This window comes from Nicotiana tomentosiformis, chromosome 2, assembly GCF_000390325.3.
Source record: "Nicotiana tomentosiformis chromosome 2, ASM39032v3, whole genome shotgun sequence".
Classification (NCBI taxonomy): domain Eukaryota; kingdom Viridiplantae; phylum Streptophyta; class Magnoliopsida; order Solanales; family Solanaceae; genus Nicotiana; species Nicotiana tomentosiformis.
The window spans coordinates 84,321,073-84,339,584 of record NC_090813.1 but is presented as its reverse complement, the minus strand read 5'-3'; the positions used below and the strand labels follow the sequence as shown (position 1 = coordinate 84,339,584).

The following is an 18,512-nucleotide window of genomic DNA, read 5'->3' as shown; positions in this document are numbered from 1 at the left end:
TTTATTTTGGTCCCACACAAGATGTGAAAGCTGGATTAAATATAAAAATAAGTTTGTGCACAATAGATTCAATTCAATCCATGCATAATGAGAGCTTAGCAAAAGAAATATTCTCTATTCCTCCGGAAATATTGAAATATGAAAACACCTACCTTAATTACTTTATGATTCTGCTTAATCAAAAAAAATTAAATCTTAAGAATTATAATTAAAAATAAGAATATCTATTTATAATAAGAAAATAGGACATGTCTGGCACGCCCTGGAAGAATCCAAAAACCTCGTCTCTGACTTTATCATTATTTTGTTTGCTAAAAAGATGATAGTGAACGATAGTATCACTAATCCCTGCCAATTTCTCATATTTGTCAGAAGCTCTTTGGAATTCCAAACAATTGTCCATATCATTGAATTATTAAAAGTTTTAGTGCTGGATACTTGATTGGGTAATGGTTACTCAAGTTTTTATTTAGTACTTAATTAATTCATCTTAAATTCGCATGAGGGAAAAGTTTAGCGTCGACTAATTCTCATTTCCATTAGATTAGTTAATGGGAAGAGGATTTTATAACTTTTATCAAGTATAGGGAAAAAAAGATAAAAAGACTTTCCGTGTTTTATCTAAAACTGGTAATTGTCCAAGGTTGAGAGTTGACTACGTATAAAGGTGAAGGCTCATTATGTGATTTTAAAGGGTAAATACATTGTAATTTTTCTGGTCTTAACAGATCACGTATGCTTCTTCTAAAGTTGCCACTATACGTAAGCTCTTATTTCGAGTTTTATATTAAAAAAAATATCGTAATCCGCAAATAAACATATTACCCCTTTTGCATTAATAACTTTACTCTTTTGTTTTAAGAAAAAAAATATGTTATATAATTCAGTTAGCTCATGCATTTAGAAATATATTTTAATAAACTCAATAGTAGAGAATACTAAATGCATACATATATTGCTGATAAACGGAATATAAGTTTGTTTCACATATGTAGCGGAAAAGAATGTCCCCTCTTTCCCAAATTGCATGTTTTGCTATACGAAAAGTCGAATAACTTTTACTTTTATTACTTTTCATATATTTTTTAAATACCTTTAATTTTAGAAAATTGTGCATGTTATCCGGTTTATAATTATGCAAAGCTTATTTTAAGAAGATAAAAGAATTGATACTCTAATTGAGATCGAAAATTAAAATGTTTCTCAGTAAAGGCGGGTATGGAAAGTGCGAAGGCTACTACGACAACTGTTGCCTAGAAGGCGAAAATCGCTTTTGCCAATCAAAGCCCCAAAATATGAAGGTAGTAGAGATGAAGATATTGATATGGATGTGCGGGCACACCAGGTTAGATAGCATAAAAAATGAGGCTATTCGCGACAAGGTGGGTGTGGCCCCTATTGAGGACAAGATGCGGGAAGCGCGACTTAGGTGGTTTGGTCATGTGAGGAAGATGAGCACAGACACCCCGGTGATGAGGTGTGAGGGGTTGATATTGGAGGGCTTACGGAGAGGTAGAGGTAGGCCAAAGAAGAGGTGATGAGAGGTGATTAGGCAAGACATGGAGCAGCTTCACCTGACCGAGGACATGATCCTTGATAGGATTAATATATGGAGGTCGAGGATTAGGGTAGTAGAGTAGGTAGTCTAGAGTGTTCATAACAGTAGTATTGGCACGCAGCTTCGCTTTTTATTGGTAGTAGATTCTTCTGACTAACCGTTGTTTTGTTTTATTATTGATCACCTTACTACATTGTTGTTTTTATTCTGTTTTTATATGATTTTTTGGTACTGTCCCTTCTTGTCTATATTTTCACTAGTCTCATGGTACGCGCTTTGCGCGTGTACTTTATATTCATGAACACATAACGTTTAGATATTACATATCCATATTGACCAATGTATATGAGTTATTAAAAATATTATAGGAAAAAATATAAGGTTCTGAAAATGATGAATGTTAATCTTATTTAGCTAGATTAAGAAGAAATCATGTCTTACATAAATTCTCCGATGCTTTATTATGATTTCTCGCTTTGCCCCCACTTATCGAAGTTATTTTACTGTCTTCTTGATTTTTTGATTAATTAGCATATGCTTGATATAATTAAGTAAAATGATAAGATAATATTTATATATCTCTTTATCTCCCCTTAAATTAAATTATTTGAATCTGAAGTACAATTGTCAAGTTTATTTTCAAAAGTTATTTGTCAATTTAAAAAATAAATTTACTAATATGATGAAGTTGAAAAAGAATTAAATTGAATATTTTCTTTGATCAGTTAATTAAGAGCTCCATTATTTATTTATTTTAATATAAAAATTTTGCTGCCTTTGTTAGTTTTCAAATTACGGTTAGGCTATTCTATTATAATTTTGGCCGCTTCCTTCCATTACATTATATGCACATCCTCTTAGGAAATATGACACGTAAACATTTATATTTTTAGTATTATAATATTATAATATTGTATATGGTAAATGTAATTAATTTTGATGTCCTAAATATTAGAATTTTTTGTGTAGTCGTTCAAATAAGGAAAACTTTAATAAGTAAAGTTTTAGTTGACTTTAAAATGCTAAATATTAGGAAAATAATTAAATGACTATTTTGTCTAGTGTGAACTATATTTTAAAAGGGTAAAAAAGACGAACAACATTTTGCTAAGGGCATTCGTGCTTTTAATATAATATAGATAGATATAGATAGATTAATGTGATGCTTATGCTTTCCTGAGCCGATGGTCTATTGAAAACCACCTCTCTATTCTCACAAAGTAGGAGTAAGGTCTGCGTATACACTACCCTACCCATATCGCACGGTGTGAGATAATATTGTGTACGTTGTTGTTGTAAAGCGGGTCCGAGATATCTGGTCAAAAATTCCAAAAGTGTAATTTTCAAAACATTAGGGGCTCAACTCAATAGTATAAGATTTAACGGGGTCCGGGCAAAGAAGTAGCCGTTATACCCACGTGGTCCTTTGCCGACAGCCAAAGTAAGAAAACTCTCAATTTCACAACTCCTCAATAAATAAGAAATTAATTAAACTATTTAATATTTATATTTTCTTAACTCCAGACAATGAACAAGATCGATTTGGTTACCACAGAAAAACGTTAACATCACGCCCCTTAAAAGTGTCACTGTGTTGAAAAAACATTTTGCTTTCCATCTTCCATTATATTCTATCCCAACGCAGTACTTGGACTTCTGGGCAAAACTCTTCAATTTTTCTTGTATATTTTCCCAATTTATAGTTTATCCAAAATTTCTTATTATCCAAACCAGTGCAAGAAAAACAAAATTGCCCTTTTCTTTTCTTGCATAATTTCCTTTTATGGTGTGTAAAGTTTCATATTATCCAAAATAGTGCAAGAAAAGCTACATTACATAATTGTCGCTCGGTGGGTTTTAGGAGAAAGAAAGGGAAAAAGGGACAATTCTTGGCTTTTGATGGAGCTCTGAAGTAATTACAACTCTCTCAGATCAGCGTAGTAACTCACAACAGTATGATCTTCTTTCTGTATTTTCCTTTTGCTTGAAAATGTTGATGAATCTAAGTGTTTTTATTTCAAGAAAGAATGGAATTTTAATTAAGTTTTGGTAGTAGTGGGAGTCTTATGTTCATGAAAGGGTTAGCTTTTATGAGTTTAAAATACTTCTGTGTGGGTTCTTATTAACATTTGATATTAGGGTGAATTTAAAATGAACTTAAAGTGATTTTATTTCAGTAAAGAATGGATTTTTATTAAGTTTTTTATGTTAGGAGGAAACTTTGTATCCTTTCCCATTTTTGTCGTTTTGTTTGATGAAGTACTATTATTCATCATTGGGGTTTTGACTTTGCTTAATTCCAGTTGAAGAAGTTTTCTGAAATGTGTATTAGATTTCATGTGTTTCTCAAGCTCTGAATCTCTGTTGATCTTTTGTGAATTCTGACTGTTAAAAAGACCTTTATTGTTTTTTTCCTTTTTCGGGAGCTGATTCGAATGATTTCATACCTCTTTGATTCGTGTACTATAAATTGTCTTTTTTCTTCTTCTTCAGTTTCTCAGAGTTATAGAAATAAAGGTGATCAGTTGTATTTTCCCTTAGTTCTCTTATCAATTATATGGTACTTTTGCCTAGATGTATCCATGCATGTACAGTATATTGCTTCCTTGACAAGCTTGTCTTGAACATACTGGTAATTTTGAAGTCAAAGCAATCCGAGTGAAAGTTGGCACACAGCATCATATTGTTGAAAAGTTTCTTATTATAACAGAATGGGGAAAGGAAGTGTTTGTATTTGTATTTGTCCATACATGTTAATACTATGAATTTGTTTGATTTTACTGTGTAGACGAGCAGAACATGACCTTCATCTGTTTACAGGTACTAGATGGCGACGCTTGGAGACATAGGTCTTTCAGCAGCAATAAATATTATATCTGCATTGATCTTTCTTGTGGCATTCGCAATTCTGCGGCTCCAACCATTCAATGACAGAGTTTATTTCCCCAAATGGTATCTTAAGGGGTTGAGGCACAGCCCAACCCACTCTGGGGCATTTGTCACGAAATTTGTTAATGTTGATTGGAGGGCGTATATAAGGTTCCTGAACTGGATACCAGATGCACTGAAAATGCCTGAACCTGAGCTTATTGACCATGCGGGGTTGGACTCTGCTGTTTATTTGCGGATATACTTGCTAGGGTATGTCTTTCTAATTATTGATATCACTTTTGGAGTCATAAAGCAATTTGTCTTGCGTTATCATATCTCTGCCATTGCTTAATAACCACGCCGTCAATCAAGATAAATAGGTGAGTCACTTTCTTAAAGTAATATCTTTTTCATCTTCTTAAAAGAAAGGATGAGGAGGATCCTTACAGTCAAATATGCGTCAATCCCAAGCGAGGTTGACGACAGAAACAGGAAAAAGAATCAGCCTGATAGCAATTTTAATGCTGCATACTTTCAAGCTCCACTGTTTTCCTACTAAAGTGTATTGCCTTTGCTGGTTTTGGTCTACTGTGAGAAGCTGGACGGTCTATGATGTTCATTGCTTCTTGATTTCTGCAGGCTGAAGATCTTTGTTCCTATAACATTGCTTGCATGGGCTATCCTGGTACCTGTGAATTGGACAAATAGCACTCTGGCAAAGTCCAACTTTACTTACAGTAACATTGATAAGCTTTCTATTTCAAACGTTCCACTTGGATCACTCAGGTTTGGAGATTTATCTTTCAAAGCGTTTGAAAATTTTGATGCAGTGGATTTGCCATTACAAATTGTTTTATCGATATTTAGATCTTCTTTGGATGTAGGCCTTAAGCCTTGAAAACTTTTAGACGTCTTCCTCTTTCTTACTTATTTTTTAATTATTGTTTTACTAAGCTATTTTGATGACTTTAAGTTAGAAGTTAGAGGAGTAGTTTCAAGCGTTTGAAGACTTTGATGTGTTACTCATCTCAAGTTGTTATCCTAATGTTACAATAGCTTTACTTCTGGTAAGATGCTCTGTATAGTTTTTACTGTATATCTAACTGGGTCTTCTGCCAATGTTTTACTGTTTATTACAGCATGACGACGTCTTCCTCTGCCAATGTTTTAAGCGCCCAACTTATAACTTCACATGAATACTTCTATATCCGTCTCTCATATTTACCTTATTCAGCTACCTATATTAAAGATTATAGACTGGTGAAAGAGTGTGTTCAGGATTTCTTCTGTCATCATAGTATTACTATACATTTGCTTTTGGCATGATGAAGGGGAGCCTTGGCGTAACTGGTAAAGTTGCTGCCATGTGACCAGGAGGTCACGGGTTCAAGCCGTGAAAATAGCCTCTTGCAGAAATGCATGGTAAGGCTGCGTACAATAGACCCTTGTGGTCACGGGTTCAAGCCGTGGAAACAGCCTCTTGCAGAAATGCATGGTAAGGCTGCGTACAATAGACCCTTGTGGTCCGGCCCTTCCCCGGACCCCGCGCATAGCGGGAGCTTAGTGCACCGGGCTGCCCTTTGCCTTGCTTTTGGCATGATATGTTTCGTTTCTTATTTTTCCCTTCAGTTAGTCAAAGTCCTTTTTCCCTGGTCAGCCAGCCTCTTTTTTTTTTTTTGCATCACCTTTAGATTTCTGCTTGGGCTATAAATTAAAAGTCTGCACTTAATGCTTCAAGTGGTTTTATATTTCTGGGCGAGACCGCCAAGTAACTTGCGAACAAGAGTGCCATGGACATGTTTTGAGGATCAGTTATGTGTGGGTTTGCGGTCCATATTTAATATTCCAGCTTTGAATTGTGTTAACCATTTTACATACTAGCTTAAAAGTCCATACTACACATTCAAGTGAAATCTTCTGCCAGTAAATGGCAATACATTTTGGGTTGCGTTAAAAACTCCATGGTGCAATTCGTCTTGACCTGGACTCTTGCAGGTTTTGGACTCATATTGTTATGGCCTATGCCTTCACATTCTGGACCTGCTATGTCTTACAAGCTGAGTATGCAAAAGTTGCAGCCATGAGGTTGCAGTTTGTCGCCTCTGAAAAACGTCGCCCTGATCAGTATACGGTGTGTCACCTTACTTTAGAAATTGAACATCTAACATTATTCAGCGTTGACAGTTTTTCTCTCTAGAAAGAGTATTTAATCATTGAAGCATAAACACTCTACAAATGCATAATATTTTCGAAAATTCATATATAGAGATTGAGGCTGGCGCGGTACCTCTTCTTAAGTGTTCTAACTTAAGAGAGTAATCAAAGTTTCTATGTTTAATCTATTTTGTTTATTTTAATTATGATCTTCATCCTTTGCTTGATTTGTGATATGCACAACCTGGTTTGTTTGATTTAGCTAATGTGTGGACGAAGATCTTTTGAGCTTTCTGAAAGCAGTTTACAGAAGACAAAATTTTACTTTTTACCTCTTTGAATTATAAGGTGAAGTGAAACTTGTTGGTGCATTTTTTACAATGATATTCATAGCAATACTCCTTTATGTATTTGATTAAGCAGTAGAAAGGCAGCTCAATAGCCAGAGGATCTCACTATTTCTATCTCCCCCCTCCGTTGTGTTAACTATGTGGCTTTGTGGTGCATTTTGTTCGTATCTTAATTAATTCGTTATTAAGAGAGTTGATGGCGTCTGGGTAATTTGTTAGAAGGGAGTATAGAGTAAGTGTATTTGCATGGGTTTTTCAATTCATGTTTTACATTAGATGTACAAAAAGTGTATTTGCACGGATTTTACTTGTGTAATCTTTTACTCTTTTCTGGAGATCGTTAATCATAGTAGCATTCTTAGATATTGACACAGAAATGGTCCTTCTGAGAACTTTTTGAGGAACATATCTGCTAGTATCTGTATTCTCCCAAAAAAAATAAAAATAGAGCAGTGTACCTACAATGATTAGAGACCTCATTTCCTAGTGCCATCTAGATTTTTTGTGTCTACTATCCTGAACAATGTGACTGCAGCTTTTATCTACATTACTTCTTGCACTAAAATTTGATTGCAACAGGTCCTTGTTAGGAATGTTCCGCCTGATGCCGATGAATCAGTTAGTGAATGTGTGGAGCACTTTTTCCTGGTTAACCATCAAGATCATTATCTCATGCATCAGGTTTGAACTTACTGGAATACAAGTACATCATGCTGTTTTACTGATAAAAAAGACAAGTATCTAATGCTGTTTAGGTGTTAAAACATTTGAGAAAAGTGATATATTTTTCAATGTTGAAAATATGCTCCTTGTTGGAGCCCTAGGGCTTTGGGCTAGTGGTAAGAGCGTAGGGGGTGATTTGTGGGTTAGGCGCACGTCACGTGTTAGAACCCTGCCACAAACAAAAGCATAGTATTTAAGTGGAGAAGGACAGTGGGGCGGGCCTCCGAGTTTCGAACCGTGCGCCACTGGCCCTCAGGGATTTCTTGGTTATTGAAAAATTAAATACTCCTTTTTGAAATGTGTGACCAAGGAATCTAAAAGTCTAAGCTATTAGAAAGGGCACACTTTTATTTAGTTAACTATATCTTTAACACGTTTTAATGGGCTTAAGCACGTGGAAGTTTTTACTGCAGTAGGAAAAGGACAACTGAAAGTTGTCAGTCATCGTAAAAACTATGATCTTTTTTAGTAATTGAAAATTCAATGAACAAAATTTTCTGCTTAATTACCCTTCTCATCCTAATGCTTCTTTTCAAGGCTGTTAGCTGACTTGTATTCTCCCTTGTACTCCTTTTTGAAATGTGTGACCAAGGAATCTAAAAGTCTAAGCTATTAGAAAGGGCACACTTTTATTTAGTTAACTATATCCTTAACACGTTTTAATGGGCTAAGCACGTGGAAGTTTTTACTGTAGTAGGAAAAGGACAACTGAAAGTTGTCAGTCATCGTAAAAACTATGATCTTTTTTAGTAATTGAAAATACAATGAACAAAATTTTCTGCTTAATTACCCTTCTCATCCTAATGCTTCTTTTCAAGGCTGTTAGCTGACTTGTATTCTCCCTTGTAGAACAATTATCTGCTTCATTTTGTGTTGATAGGATGGTCTTAAAGTTTAGTATCCCTGCCCTATATGAAAAGTCACTGGCATGTTTAATATTTCAATTAGGATGAATTAAGATATTCTATTACTATATGGCATATGCAATTTTTTAACCTATGCTCTATTTTTTATGTTGATATACTAATTCATGTTTATTAACATTGTTGGATTCTACTGTAGGGTGTTTATGATGCCAATAAACTAGCAAAACTGGTGAAGGAGAAGAAGAGTAAGCAAAATTGGCTCGACTATTACCAGCTTAAGTACTCTAGAGATCAGTCAAAACGGCCTATGATGAAGGTATGAATGTGTAGTTGTGTGAGTCCCAAATCCTACAGATTGTTATTTCTAACTTCCGATATCATAAATTATTCTGTGAGACTCACATTAGTACCTTTTTGACAAGGTTTTGTCTACCTTTAAAGGGGTAAGGTGTTTCAATTTTTTTTTTCTTCTTCATATTTGCAGACTGGTTTTCTTGGCTGCTTTGGAGAAAAAGTAGATGCAATTGACCATCAGACTGCTGAAATTGAAAGATTGTCAGAAGAGGTAAATAGCACTTCAAAAAGTTGTGAAAAGCTTTGCAATAGGCAAGTTTGACCTCATTATCCTTCTTGGATCAGAGGTAGAGTGTCATGGATAATAAGGAATGAATTACTTTCAGCACTACTGAACATTGATAGGTTATATCTCTTTCTTTATAATAGGAAGAATCTCCACTAGATTCCCTTCCCCCCCCCTTACCAGAAAAAATCTCCTATTGGACATAACTTTCCTTTTCATCAACCATTTACCAGACCTTGCTGCATTCAGAATGACGCTCATTCTCTTTTTCTTGTCTTTTGCCTCGTTCATTTTCTCTGTTTTTGGTTAATGCTGTTGGCTATAAATCAGCTCGAATTTAACTAATGCCTTGGGTCTGACTTTACTTGTAGATAGCTGAAGAGAGACAACGGGTGAGAAAGGACCCAAAATCTATCATGCCTGCAGCATTTGTCTCCTTCAAAACGCGGTGGGGTGCCGCTGTTTGTGCACAAACACAGCAATCCAGAAATCCAACCATGTGGTTAACAGAATGGGCTCCAGAGCCACGTGATGTATTTTGGAACAACCTGGCGATTCCCTATGTTTCTTTGACAATTAGGAAGCTCATAATTGCTGTTGTCTTCTTTTTTCTGACATTCTTCTTCATGATCCCAATTGCATTTGTCCAAACCCTTGCCAGCATTGAGGGGATTAGGAAGAGAGCACCATTCCTAAAAGTTATCATTGACGTGTGAGTAACATATTATATACTTGTTCTAAAGTCAGCACTGTATCTCGTTTTTAGTATTTTCTGTACTCATGATCCTTGATGGTGCTACGATACCTTTGTTCGTCTATTTTGAATCTCTTAGTGACAACAATTTCGAAAACGAAATCTAGTAGTTTCGTATTTATGAGTACTTACTGGAACTTGTTTGACATTGAAGCTAGGACAAATGTGAGTATGTGCATAGTGAATTCAGCTCTTTTATGCTAATAATTCTGCTGATCTATCATGCAGACCTTTCATCAAGTCATTCATCCAAGGATTTCTACCTGGGATTGCTTTGAAGATCTTTCTCATATTTCTGCCGACTATATTGATGATTATGTCCAAATTTGAGGGCTGGCTAAGCATATCAGCTCTAGAGAGGAAGTCTGCATCTAAATACTACATCTTCACTATTGTGAATGTGTTCCTCGGGAACATAATTGCAGGAGCTGCATTTGAACAACTAAATTCCTTTCTCAATCAGTCAGCAAACCAGTACGTTGTTTTTGCAGAAATATGTTACTAGATTTGCTTATCAGTCTTGATTTCTTCTACTTGTGAATTAACAGGGAAATTCTTGGAAATGCAGTTAGAGTATTTCTCTACGTGGGCATTGTTCTCGCTGATGCAGGTAGAACGATGTCCACTTAGAGATGTACGCTTTCAGGTCTGCTCTAATCAGTTATTCAGAATTGTAAAGCAACATCTTTGGACACACATAGGAGTTAAGCCTTGATGCCACTGACACTTTGTTTACACCTATCTTGAGAGATGTCTGTAACTAAGGAGAAACTACGTAGCACAGTCATTCTCTTATTGATCCTAAACATTTCAATCTCCTAGGTCAAATGTTAGCTTTCCGGAATGTCCACTCCGATGAATCAAATTAGAGTGCACAAACGTAAGCCCTGGTGTTTATAGAATAGGGAATCAGTTTCTAGTCCTGGTGAAGTTGGGTAGGTTAAAAGACAACAATTGATATGACCTATTAGAAGAAAAAGAGAAGGAAACAATTCATGTAGGCTAGGCTTCCTTGTGATAAGTGGCTTCATCCTATTTGTGAAAATGCTCCTGTAAACCATGCATGTCATCATGTACTTATGCTCTTTTACTGTCCTAAAACCCACCCTAATTCAGAAGATCGTTTTTGTTCAGCATGTCATGCCTGAAATCCAGTTAACTTAAAGCTCTAAAAGTATGATACATGGAATTCAGTATGAGTGTTGAATACATTTATGTGTTTGACAGTCTGTTCAGTTCCAAGAAGGTTTTCTTCGCACTTGAGAGGATCCTTAAGTTGTCCAATAGCTTCTAGAGATTAAGTGTAGCATGTTTAATAATGTTTTATGAATATAAGTAAATACATCTTTATGTCAAATTGTCAATGCTTGTCCTATTGATTCCAGCCAATATATAGTTGGTTCTTTATGTACACGTTCATATTGTCAATGCTTATCCATTGTTTCCATTGTTTGGCAATTCTTTAACCGTCCATATCCTTTTGCCTAAGAGTATAATGCAATAAACTTCCCTTTATTTACTGCAGAATCCCTAAAACAATTGGTGTCGCAGTCCCTATGAAAGCATCTTTCTTCATAACCTTCATAATGGTTGACGGGTGGGCTGGTATTGCTGGAGAGATCCTAAGGCTGAAGCCACTTATATTTTACCACTTGAAGAACTTTTTCTTGGTAAAAACAGAAAAAGATAGAGAAGAGGCAATGGATCCTGGAAGTGTTGGTTTCAACACAGGAGAGCCGCAGATACAATTATATTTCTTATTGGGCCTTGTCTATGCTGTGGTCACACCATTTCTGCTTCCCTTCATTTTGGTCTTCTTTGGCCTGGCATATGTAGTATATCGTCATCAGGTTTATCTTATCTCTTCTTTTTTTTAGTTGTTAGACTATATGGTGCTTTTACATCATATGGGTTTCAAGTGTTACAAACTTACTGACATTGCAAGAACTTCACGTGCACATTAGTCTACTCATAATAAGTACTCCCACCGTTCCATTTTATGTGTCTTATTTTGACTGGGAATGGAGTTTTAGAATGTAAGATACTTTTGAATCTTGTGATTTTAGACTAAATATACATCATATGGGTTTCAAGTGTTGCAAACTTACTGACATTGCAAGAACTTCACGTGCACATTAGTCTACTCATAATAGGTACTCCCACCGTTCCATTTTATGTGTCTTATTTTGACTGGGAATGGAGTTTTAGAAAGTAAGATACTTTTGAATCTTGTGATTTTAGACTAAATATATAATTAACAAGTCTACCACAGCAAAGTCTATTATTTTTGTTGTAGTGTTTTCCATCTCATTTGCTACTTCTATTGTAGGTTTGTGTACTTAATTTGTATAAATGATCATTATTTTGCATGAAGATGAGAATATGTTGGATTATAGATGAGTTTGCTGATGGTTGAGAAACTTTTCCATGACCAATCCCGCATCTCCTAGTAAAGTTATTTTCAGTCTTGCATATGCTACTTTTATGATTAGCTACATTTGCATGTTCCAATTTGCTTTTCCTGATGGATTCTTTTTCTGAGATTTTGCAGATTATAAATGTATACAATCAGGAGTATGAAAGCGCAGCAGCATTCTGGCCAGATGTTCATGGACGTATAGTTTTTGCTCTGTGCTTCTCTCAATTATCTCTACTGGGCTTGCTAAGTACAAAACATGCTGCTCAGTCAGCACCTTTCCTGATTGCCCTTCCAGTACTGACCATCTCATTTCACTTATTCTGCAAAGGACGTTATGAGCCAGCTTTCACCAAATATCCAATACAGGTGTGCAAATAAGAGTTTTCACTGTTATAATAGTATTCGCTCTTTTTAAAGCATTGGCGGCATTGCATTTTCTTTTCTTCAAAAAGGTTAAGGTTGTATGTTACAATTTCTGTGCCACTAGAAGCTTTTAGAGATATTAGCAAGTATACAGAGCTTGAGCTCCATGTCCTTGTAGTTTCTCTTCAGTTTCCTTTATGAACTGCATCGACATGGAATGCTTCTGCTAGACTAAACAGAGGTTCTATAAAAATTATTTTGAGAGGATTTAAGTCATACATACCGTCATTACAAAGATTTTTTACACTACCCGATAGTTAGGATAGTTATCATTTTTACCAGGTTATCAATTAATGCTTAGCATAGAGAGATCAGTGCATTAAACAATGAACTCATGTTGAAATTATGAGATTAGTTCAACTTAAAGGCTTCTTTTTCTCTATGAGTAATGTTTTCTTCTTCTCGATTTCAGGAAGCAAGGATGAGAGATACTTTGGAACAAGCAAGGGAACCGAACTTTAATCTGAAAGGCTACCTTCAAAATGCTTATGTGCATCCTGTTTTCAAAGGTGACGATGAGGACGAAGACGAGGACTTCCTCAACAAACTGGAGAATGATAGCGTGATTGTCCCCACGAAACGCCAATCAAGATTAAATACACCAGTGCCCAGCAAAGTCAGCGCTGGCTCGTCTCCATCACTTCCTGATGCAGCTATTCATGAGCATTAAACAACTTAGAATGTTAGGTTGGAATACTTCACCTCCTTTGTGCATGAGAGTTCGATCGTGGAGCTTCAACGTTAGCAATGGCACAAAGGTCACATTAACACGGCATATTCGAGCTCTGCAGCTATGGTTTACTTGGACCATTGGCATTGAAGTTCAGTGAAGAGTTGAATGTACAACAAGACTGTAAAGAACTCCACTCTCAATCGTTTAAGGTAATTAATAGGTGTAGCATTAGAAGTTTTGTACACTTAACAATGTTCATATTTTTAACACTTGGTGGTTTTTTAATACGAGGATATCTTGTACACAAGTGTTGTAGGGAAAGTTTTTTTTTTTAATCGATCTTAGTTAAAAATAAACAAAATCGGATTTCTTTTTTGGTCTGTTTATCTAATTTGTCTATTTTTTAAATCGTTGAAATCATGGATGATTCAATAAAATAAGCAAGACTTATGTTATGGCATAGATTAATATGCGACACCAGAACCAATTACCTATAAGGTAAGATAATATGCCATTACATTATTGGCATTTTATAATCTCCCAAAATATTAGTCCCATCACAAGTTTTCGTAATATAATTTGCAAATTAATGAACCCTGGTTATTGAATAACCGATCCTTTCCTAAGCAGTATGGCTAAAGAAAACGAATGTCTAAATTAAGTTAACACGTATTATCACAAACGAGTAATTGATGTAGTGGTATTTAAAATTATGAATACTTCTGGGCACCAATCGCATCTTTTATTTGAATATATGTCGTCCTTCATACTTGCTGCACATTCCATCTACAGTAATACACAGCAAACTTTCCTCTGAATTTCAATTTTGAGAAATTAAAATCTTCACACTTAGTTAGCGTTTAGACATAGATGTTATGATAGGGCAACTGAATTAGGAAAGAGGAGTAGAAATGAATAAGAAGAAATTAGAAAGAGGCGTGTATTAGGATTAGCTGGTGGAGAGGTCATGTGACATCCACGTGACAACAACTAAGTATTAATGAAGGTAGACGGCATCATTTCATCATTTCATTAACAAAAGGGATGGTGGAGATTAGAAGTCACAATTGTGATCGAAAGGCTCAGATTAGACTCCAACAGATTAAATAAGTCGTTGAAGGCAAAGAGCGGCAGTTATGATTCTAGTATTTTCTAACTACTTCCTCCTCTCTTTCTCTCTCAACCTCACTCTCTTCTTCTGTTCTATCTCTTCTCTTCCTCTATTCACTTTCTTCTTCCTTCTTTCAGGTTTATACGCCATTGGAGCTCAGCTGAGTTAGACACTTAGATTTGTAGTCAAATTCTATTACATTCAACTGTAAATTCGAGTGTAATTGAGATTCCCATCATATCAATAATATAAAGTGTTGTTGTTCTATTTCTCTCTATTCTAGTATATTACAACTTGGTATCAGAGCTTACTCCTGGCCCTAATATGACGATTCCAGAAACTCGTTCAAAATCCACTAAAGAAACAGTTAAGAAAATCGAAAATCAGCTTCAAAATTACATTGAGTCCAACGATTCAAAAAATAGAGGAACTGGGCAAGAAATTGGACTTGTTGATGGAGAATTGGTTTCCAACCATGATGGAATCCTGGGTAGTGCACCAAGAGAGGGACTCCAGCTGGATAATTCAAGTAGTCGACCATACAAGAGAGAGTACACTGATCCGGGTAGACCACAGAGAAGTAATCACCATGCTAAGTATGAGTTTCCATATTTTGATGGAGTGGAACCCTGTTCATGGCTGAGGAAAGGGGAAAGGTACTTTCACTACCACCATATCCTTGATCCAGAGGAAAAATTAGAGATTGCAGCTCTTCATTTGACTGGTAAGGTCGAATCCTAATTTTTCTCCTATCATATTAGCCAAGGCACAATTAAATGGTATGGGTTTACTGAAGAAATATGTAAAAGATTTAAGGGAGCCAACAACAGTAAATTTAATCTAGTGGGAGAATTCAAAAAAATTGAATAGAAGGGAACAATTGATGAATATTTGGAGAAATTTGAAGACCTTAAAGCATGGGTACTGATCAGGAACCCTACTATTCCTGAAGAATTTTTCTTGGAATTCTTTGTGGAAGGGCTGAAGGAGGAGATTAGGCATACTGAGAAAATGCTTAATCCTTTCTCTTTAAGCCAGACTGTGGACAAGGCTATAAACCAAGAAAATTTCATTAAGTAGAAAGGAAAAGGGACAGTGGGGCAAGGCTTCAAGCTACCATCAGAATACTAATGTGAACACTAAAGGTGTAGGGTTGTCAATGGGAAATGCATGGAATAGGTTGTTTGAGACTAAGAGGGCCTAGGGTTATGCTACAAGTGTGGAGAAAAGTACCATCAAGGCCACCAATGCAAGCAGAAACTAAATGCCATATCTACTACTACTGAGCAACAAGAGGTGGAGCAAATTGGGGACACTGAAGGGGGGTACTGTGGACTATGATGTGATGCCAAATGAAGATTCAATGGATGAGGCTATTTGCTTGAATGTCTTGTCAGGAACTGAGGTTCCCAATACTATTATCTTGAGGGGGGAAGCCAAAAGGAATAAGATTACTATTCTCTTGGATTCAGGAAGTACTCATAGCTTCTTGGACCTAGAGACTGCTAAAAAGATAGGATGCACCATTAGTGATGCAGTTCCTATGAGAGTTACTGTGGCTAATGGAAATCACATCTTCAGCCTCCATACTTGCCCAAAGCTGCAGTGGAAGATTCAAGGGGTGGAGTTTGAGGACTCATTCAGATTGGTGAGATTAGGGGGTAATGATATGATATTAGGGGGAGACTGGATGAGAGGACACAACCCTGTTCTCTTAGATTTTGTGGAGTATAAGGTGCAGGTTACTCATAAGGGTAAGAGAATAGAATTGAAAAGAATTTATAGTCAAGCAGAGCTGAAAAGTATGTCAACTACAGGGGTTAAACAGATGTTGAAGAAAGGACAAGCTATATGGGCTCATTTATTTACTATAACTTCTCAATCAGTACCAAGAGGTACAGAAGGAGAAGGAGTACCTGCAGCAATATCTGAGGTCATTGCTGAATTTCCAGATGTTTTTGCTGAACCCAAAGGTTTGCCTCCCAAAAGAGCTCATGACCATCACATTCCTCTGAAGAACAATGCAAATCTAGTCAGCCTGAGGCCTTATAGGTATAATTACTTTCAAAAGAATGAAATAGAGAAACAAGTTAATGAGATGCTAAGCAATCAAATAATACAGCCCAATCACTCCTCATTCTCTTCTCCAGTCTTATTGGTAAAAAAGAAGGATGGTAGTTAGAGATTCTGTATTGACTATAGAGAGTTAAATAAACTTATTGTCAAGGATAAATTTCCTATTCCATTGGTGGATGACTTAATAGATGAACTGAGTGGCTATTTCATTTATTCTAAGATTGATCTTAGAGCTGGATATCATCAAATTAGAATGAAGGATATTGACATCTACAAGACTGCCTTCAGAACTCACCTAGGTCACTATGAATTCAAAGTCATGCCTTTTGGTCTAACTAATGCCCCTGCCACATTTCAGAGTCTTATGAATGATGTGTTTAAGCCATTTCTCAGGAAGTTTGTTCTGGTTTTCTTTGATGATATACTGGTTTATAGTCCTATAGTCTATAGCCATACTTTTCATCTAAAACAATTACTGAAAATTCTGAGACAAGAGCAGCTATTTGCTAAACTATCCAAATGTTCATTTGGACAAGGCAAGGTCAAATATTTGGGGCACATCATTTCAGGAAATGGAGTGGCCACTGATCCTTCCAAAATTGAGGCCATGACCAACTGGCCAAGGCCTAAATCTGCTAAAGATCTGAGGGGTTTCCTCGGGCTTACAGGTTACTATAGAAGATTTGTAAGGTCTTATGGCATTATCAGTAGACCTCTTATAGATCTTTTGAAGAAGAATTCATTTCAATGGTCTGAAGAAGCAGAAGCAGCCTTTCAGCAGCTTAAAATAGCTATGTCAACATCTCCTGTGTTGGCCTTAGCTGACTTCAATAAACCCTTCATTGTAGAGATAGATCTTGCTCAACAGGCATGCGAGCATTCATATTACAGGAAGGCGGGCTTGTTGCTTATTTTAGCAAAGCACTATCACCCAGAAATATGGGACTATCCACTTATGAGAAGGAATACTTGGTTGTATTAACTGCAGTAGAGAGGTGGATACACTACCTAGTGGGGTGGGGGATTTTATTAAAGAACTGATTATCAAAGCCTCAAGTACCTATTGGAGCAGAAGATTACTACAACACTACAACAAAAAGGTCTGACTAAGCTACTTGGTCTAGACTATGAGGTTCAATACAAAAGGAGGACAGAGAATAAAGTGACATATACTCTCTCAAGAGGTCAGGGAGATGAGTCTACTCTGTGTGCCATTACCTCATCAGACCCTACTCGGATGTAGAAAATATGTCAAAGTTATGAACATGATCCCACTGCACTACAGTTATTAGCTGAGATAATAGCAGATCCTTCTAGCAAACCTAAGTTAACTCTGCAATAGGGCATTATTAGGTTTGACCATGGAATTTGGGTGGGTAGAGGGGCTAATTTGAGAGCCAAGGTATTTGAATCACTCCACCAGTCTCCTTTAGGAGGGCACTCCGGCTAATTGGGGACCTATAGGAGAATCAAGACGGTGTTTTATTGGCCTAACATGAAGAATGATATTTCAAGATGGGTTTCTGAGTATGACATATGCCAAAGGATAAAAACTGAGAATGTACACTCTCCTCGCTTACTCCAACCACTGCCCATACCTGAGATATCTTGGCAAGACATAGCCATGGACTTTGTTGAGGGCCTACCCTCTTCTGGCCATAAGGATGTAGTCCTAGTGGTGGTAGATAGATTGCCCAAATATGGTCATTTCTTAGCACTAAAACACCCTTCCGCAGCAAAAGAAGTAGCTGAGGTATTCTTACAAGAAGTCTACAAGTTGCATGGGCTACCTAAATCTATTGTCACTGATAGAGATGCTATTTTTACCAGCCAATTTTGGCAGCAATTATTCAAAGCTATGGGAACCAAGTTAAACATGTCAACAGCATACCATCCTCAATCGGATGGACAGACATAAAGAATCAATCGATGCCTAGAAACTTACCTAAGATCT

At 36.4% G+C, this 18,512-nt stretch overlaps 1 protein-coding gene across 1 annotated transcript; it reads left to right on the top strand.

The window, feature by feature from the left end:
* Positions 1 to 3,372: 3,372 nt before the first annotated feature.
* On the top strand, positions 3,373 to 13,755 carry LOC104106771 (calcium permeable stress-gated cation channel 1-like). The gene is made up of 12 exons (XM_009615394.4): positions 3,373 to 3,511; positions 4,379 to 4,699; positions 5,069 to 5,215; positions 6,425 to 6,560; positions 7,513 to 7,614; positions 8,719 to 8,838; positions 9,007 to 9,087; positions 9,474 to 9,814; positions 10,085 to 10,330; positions 11,382 to 11,706; positions 12,408 to 12,641; positions 13,111 to 13,755. The coding sequence occupies exons 2-12, from the start codon at positions 4,386 to 4,388 to the stop codon at positions 13,366 to 13,368; spliced, it is 2,304 nt and encodes a 767-aa protein (XP_009613689.1). The 5' UTR covers positions 3,373 to 3,511; positions 4,379 to 4,385; the 3' UTR covers positions 13,369 to 13,755.
* Positions 13,756 to 18,512: the final 4,757 nt, after the last annotated feature.

What these genes read in the sequence shown, in the direction of transcription:
- LOC104106771 (XM_009615394.4), top strand. Translation starts at nt 4,386, where the DNA reads ATGGCGACGCTTGGAGACATAGGTCTTTCAGCAGCAATAAATATTATA. An exon ending in GTTCCACTTGGATCACTCAG is followed by an intron (nt 5,216 to 6,424) that starts GTTTGGAGATTT and finishes GGACTCTTGCAG; the next exon opens with GTTTTGGACTCATATTGTTA. An exon ending in GTCGCCCTGATCAGTATACG is followed by an intron (nt 6,561 to 7,512) that starts GTGTGTCACCTT and finishes TGATTGCAACAG; the next exon opens with GTCCTTGTTAGGAATGTTCC.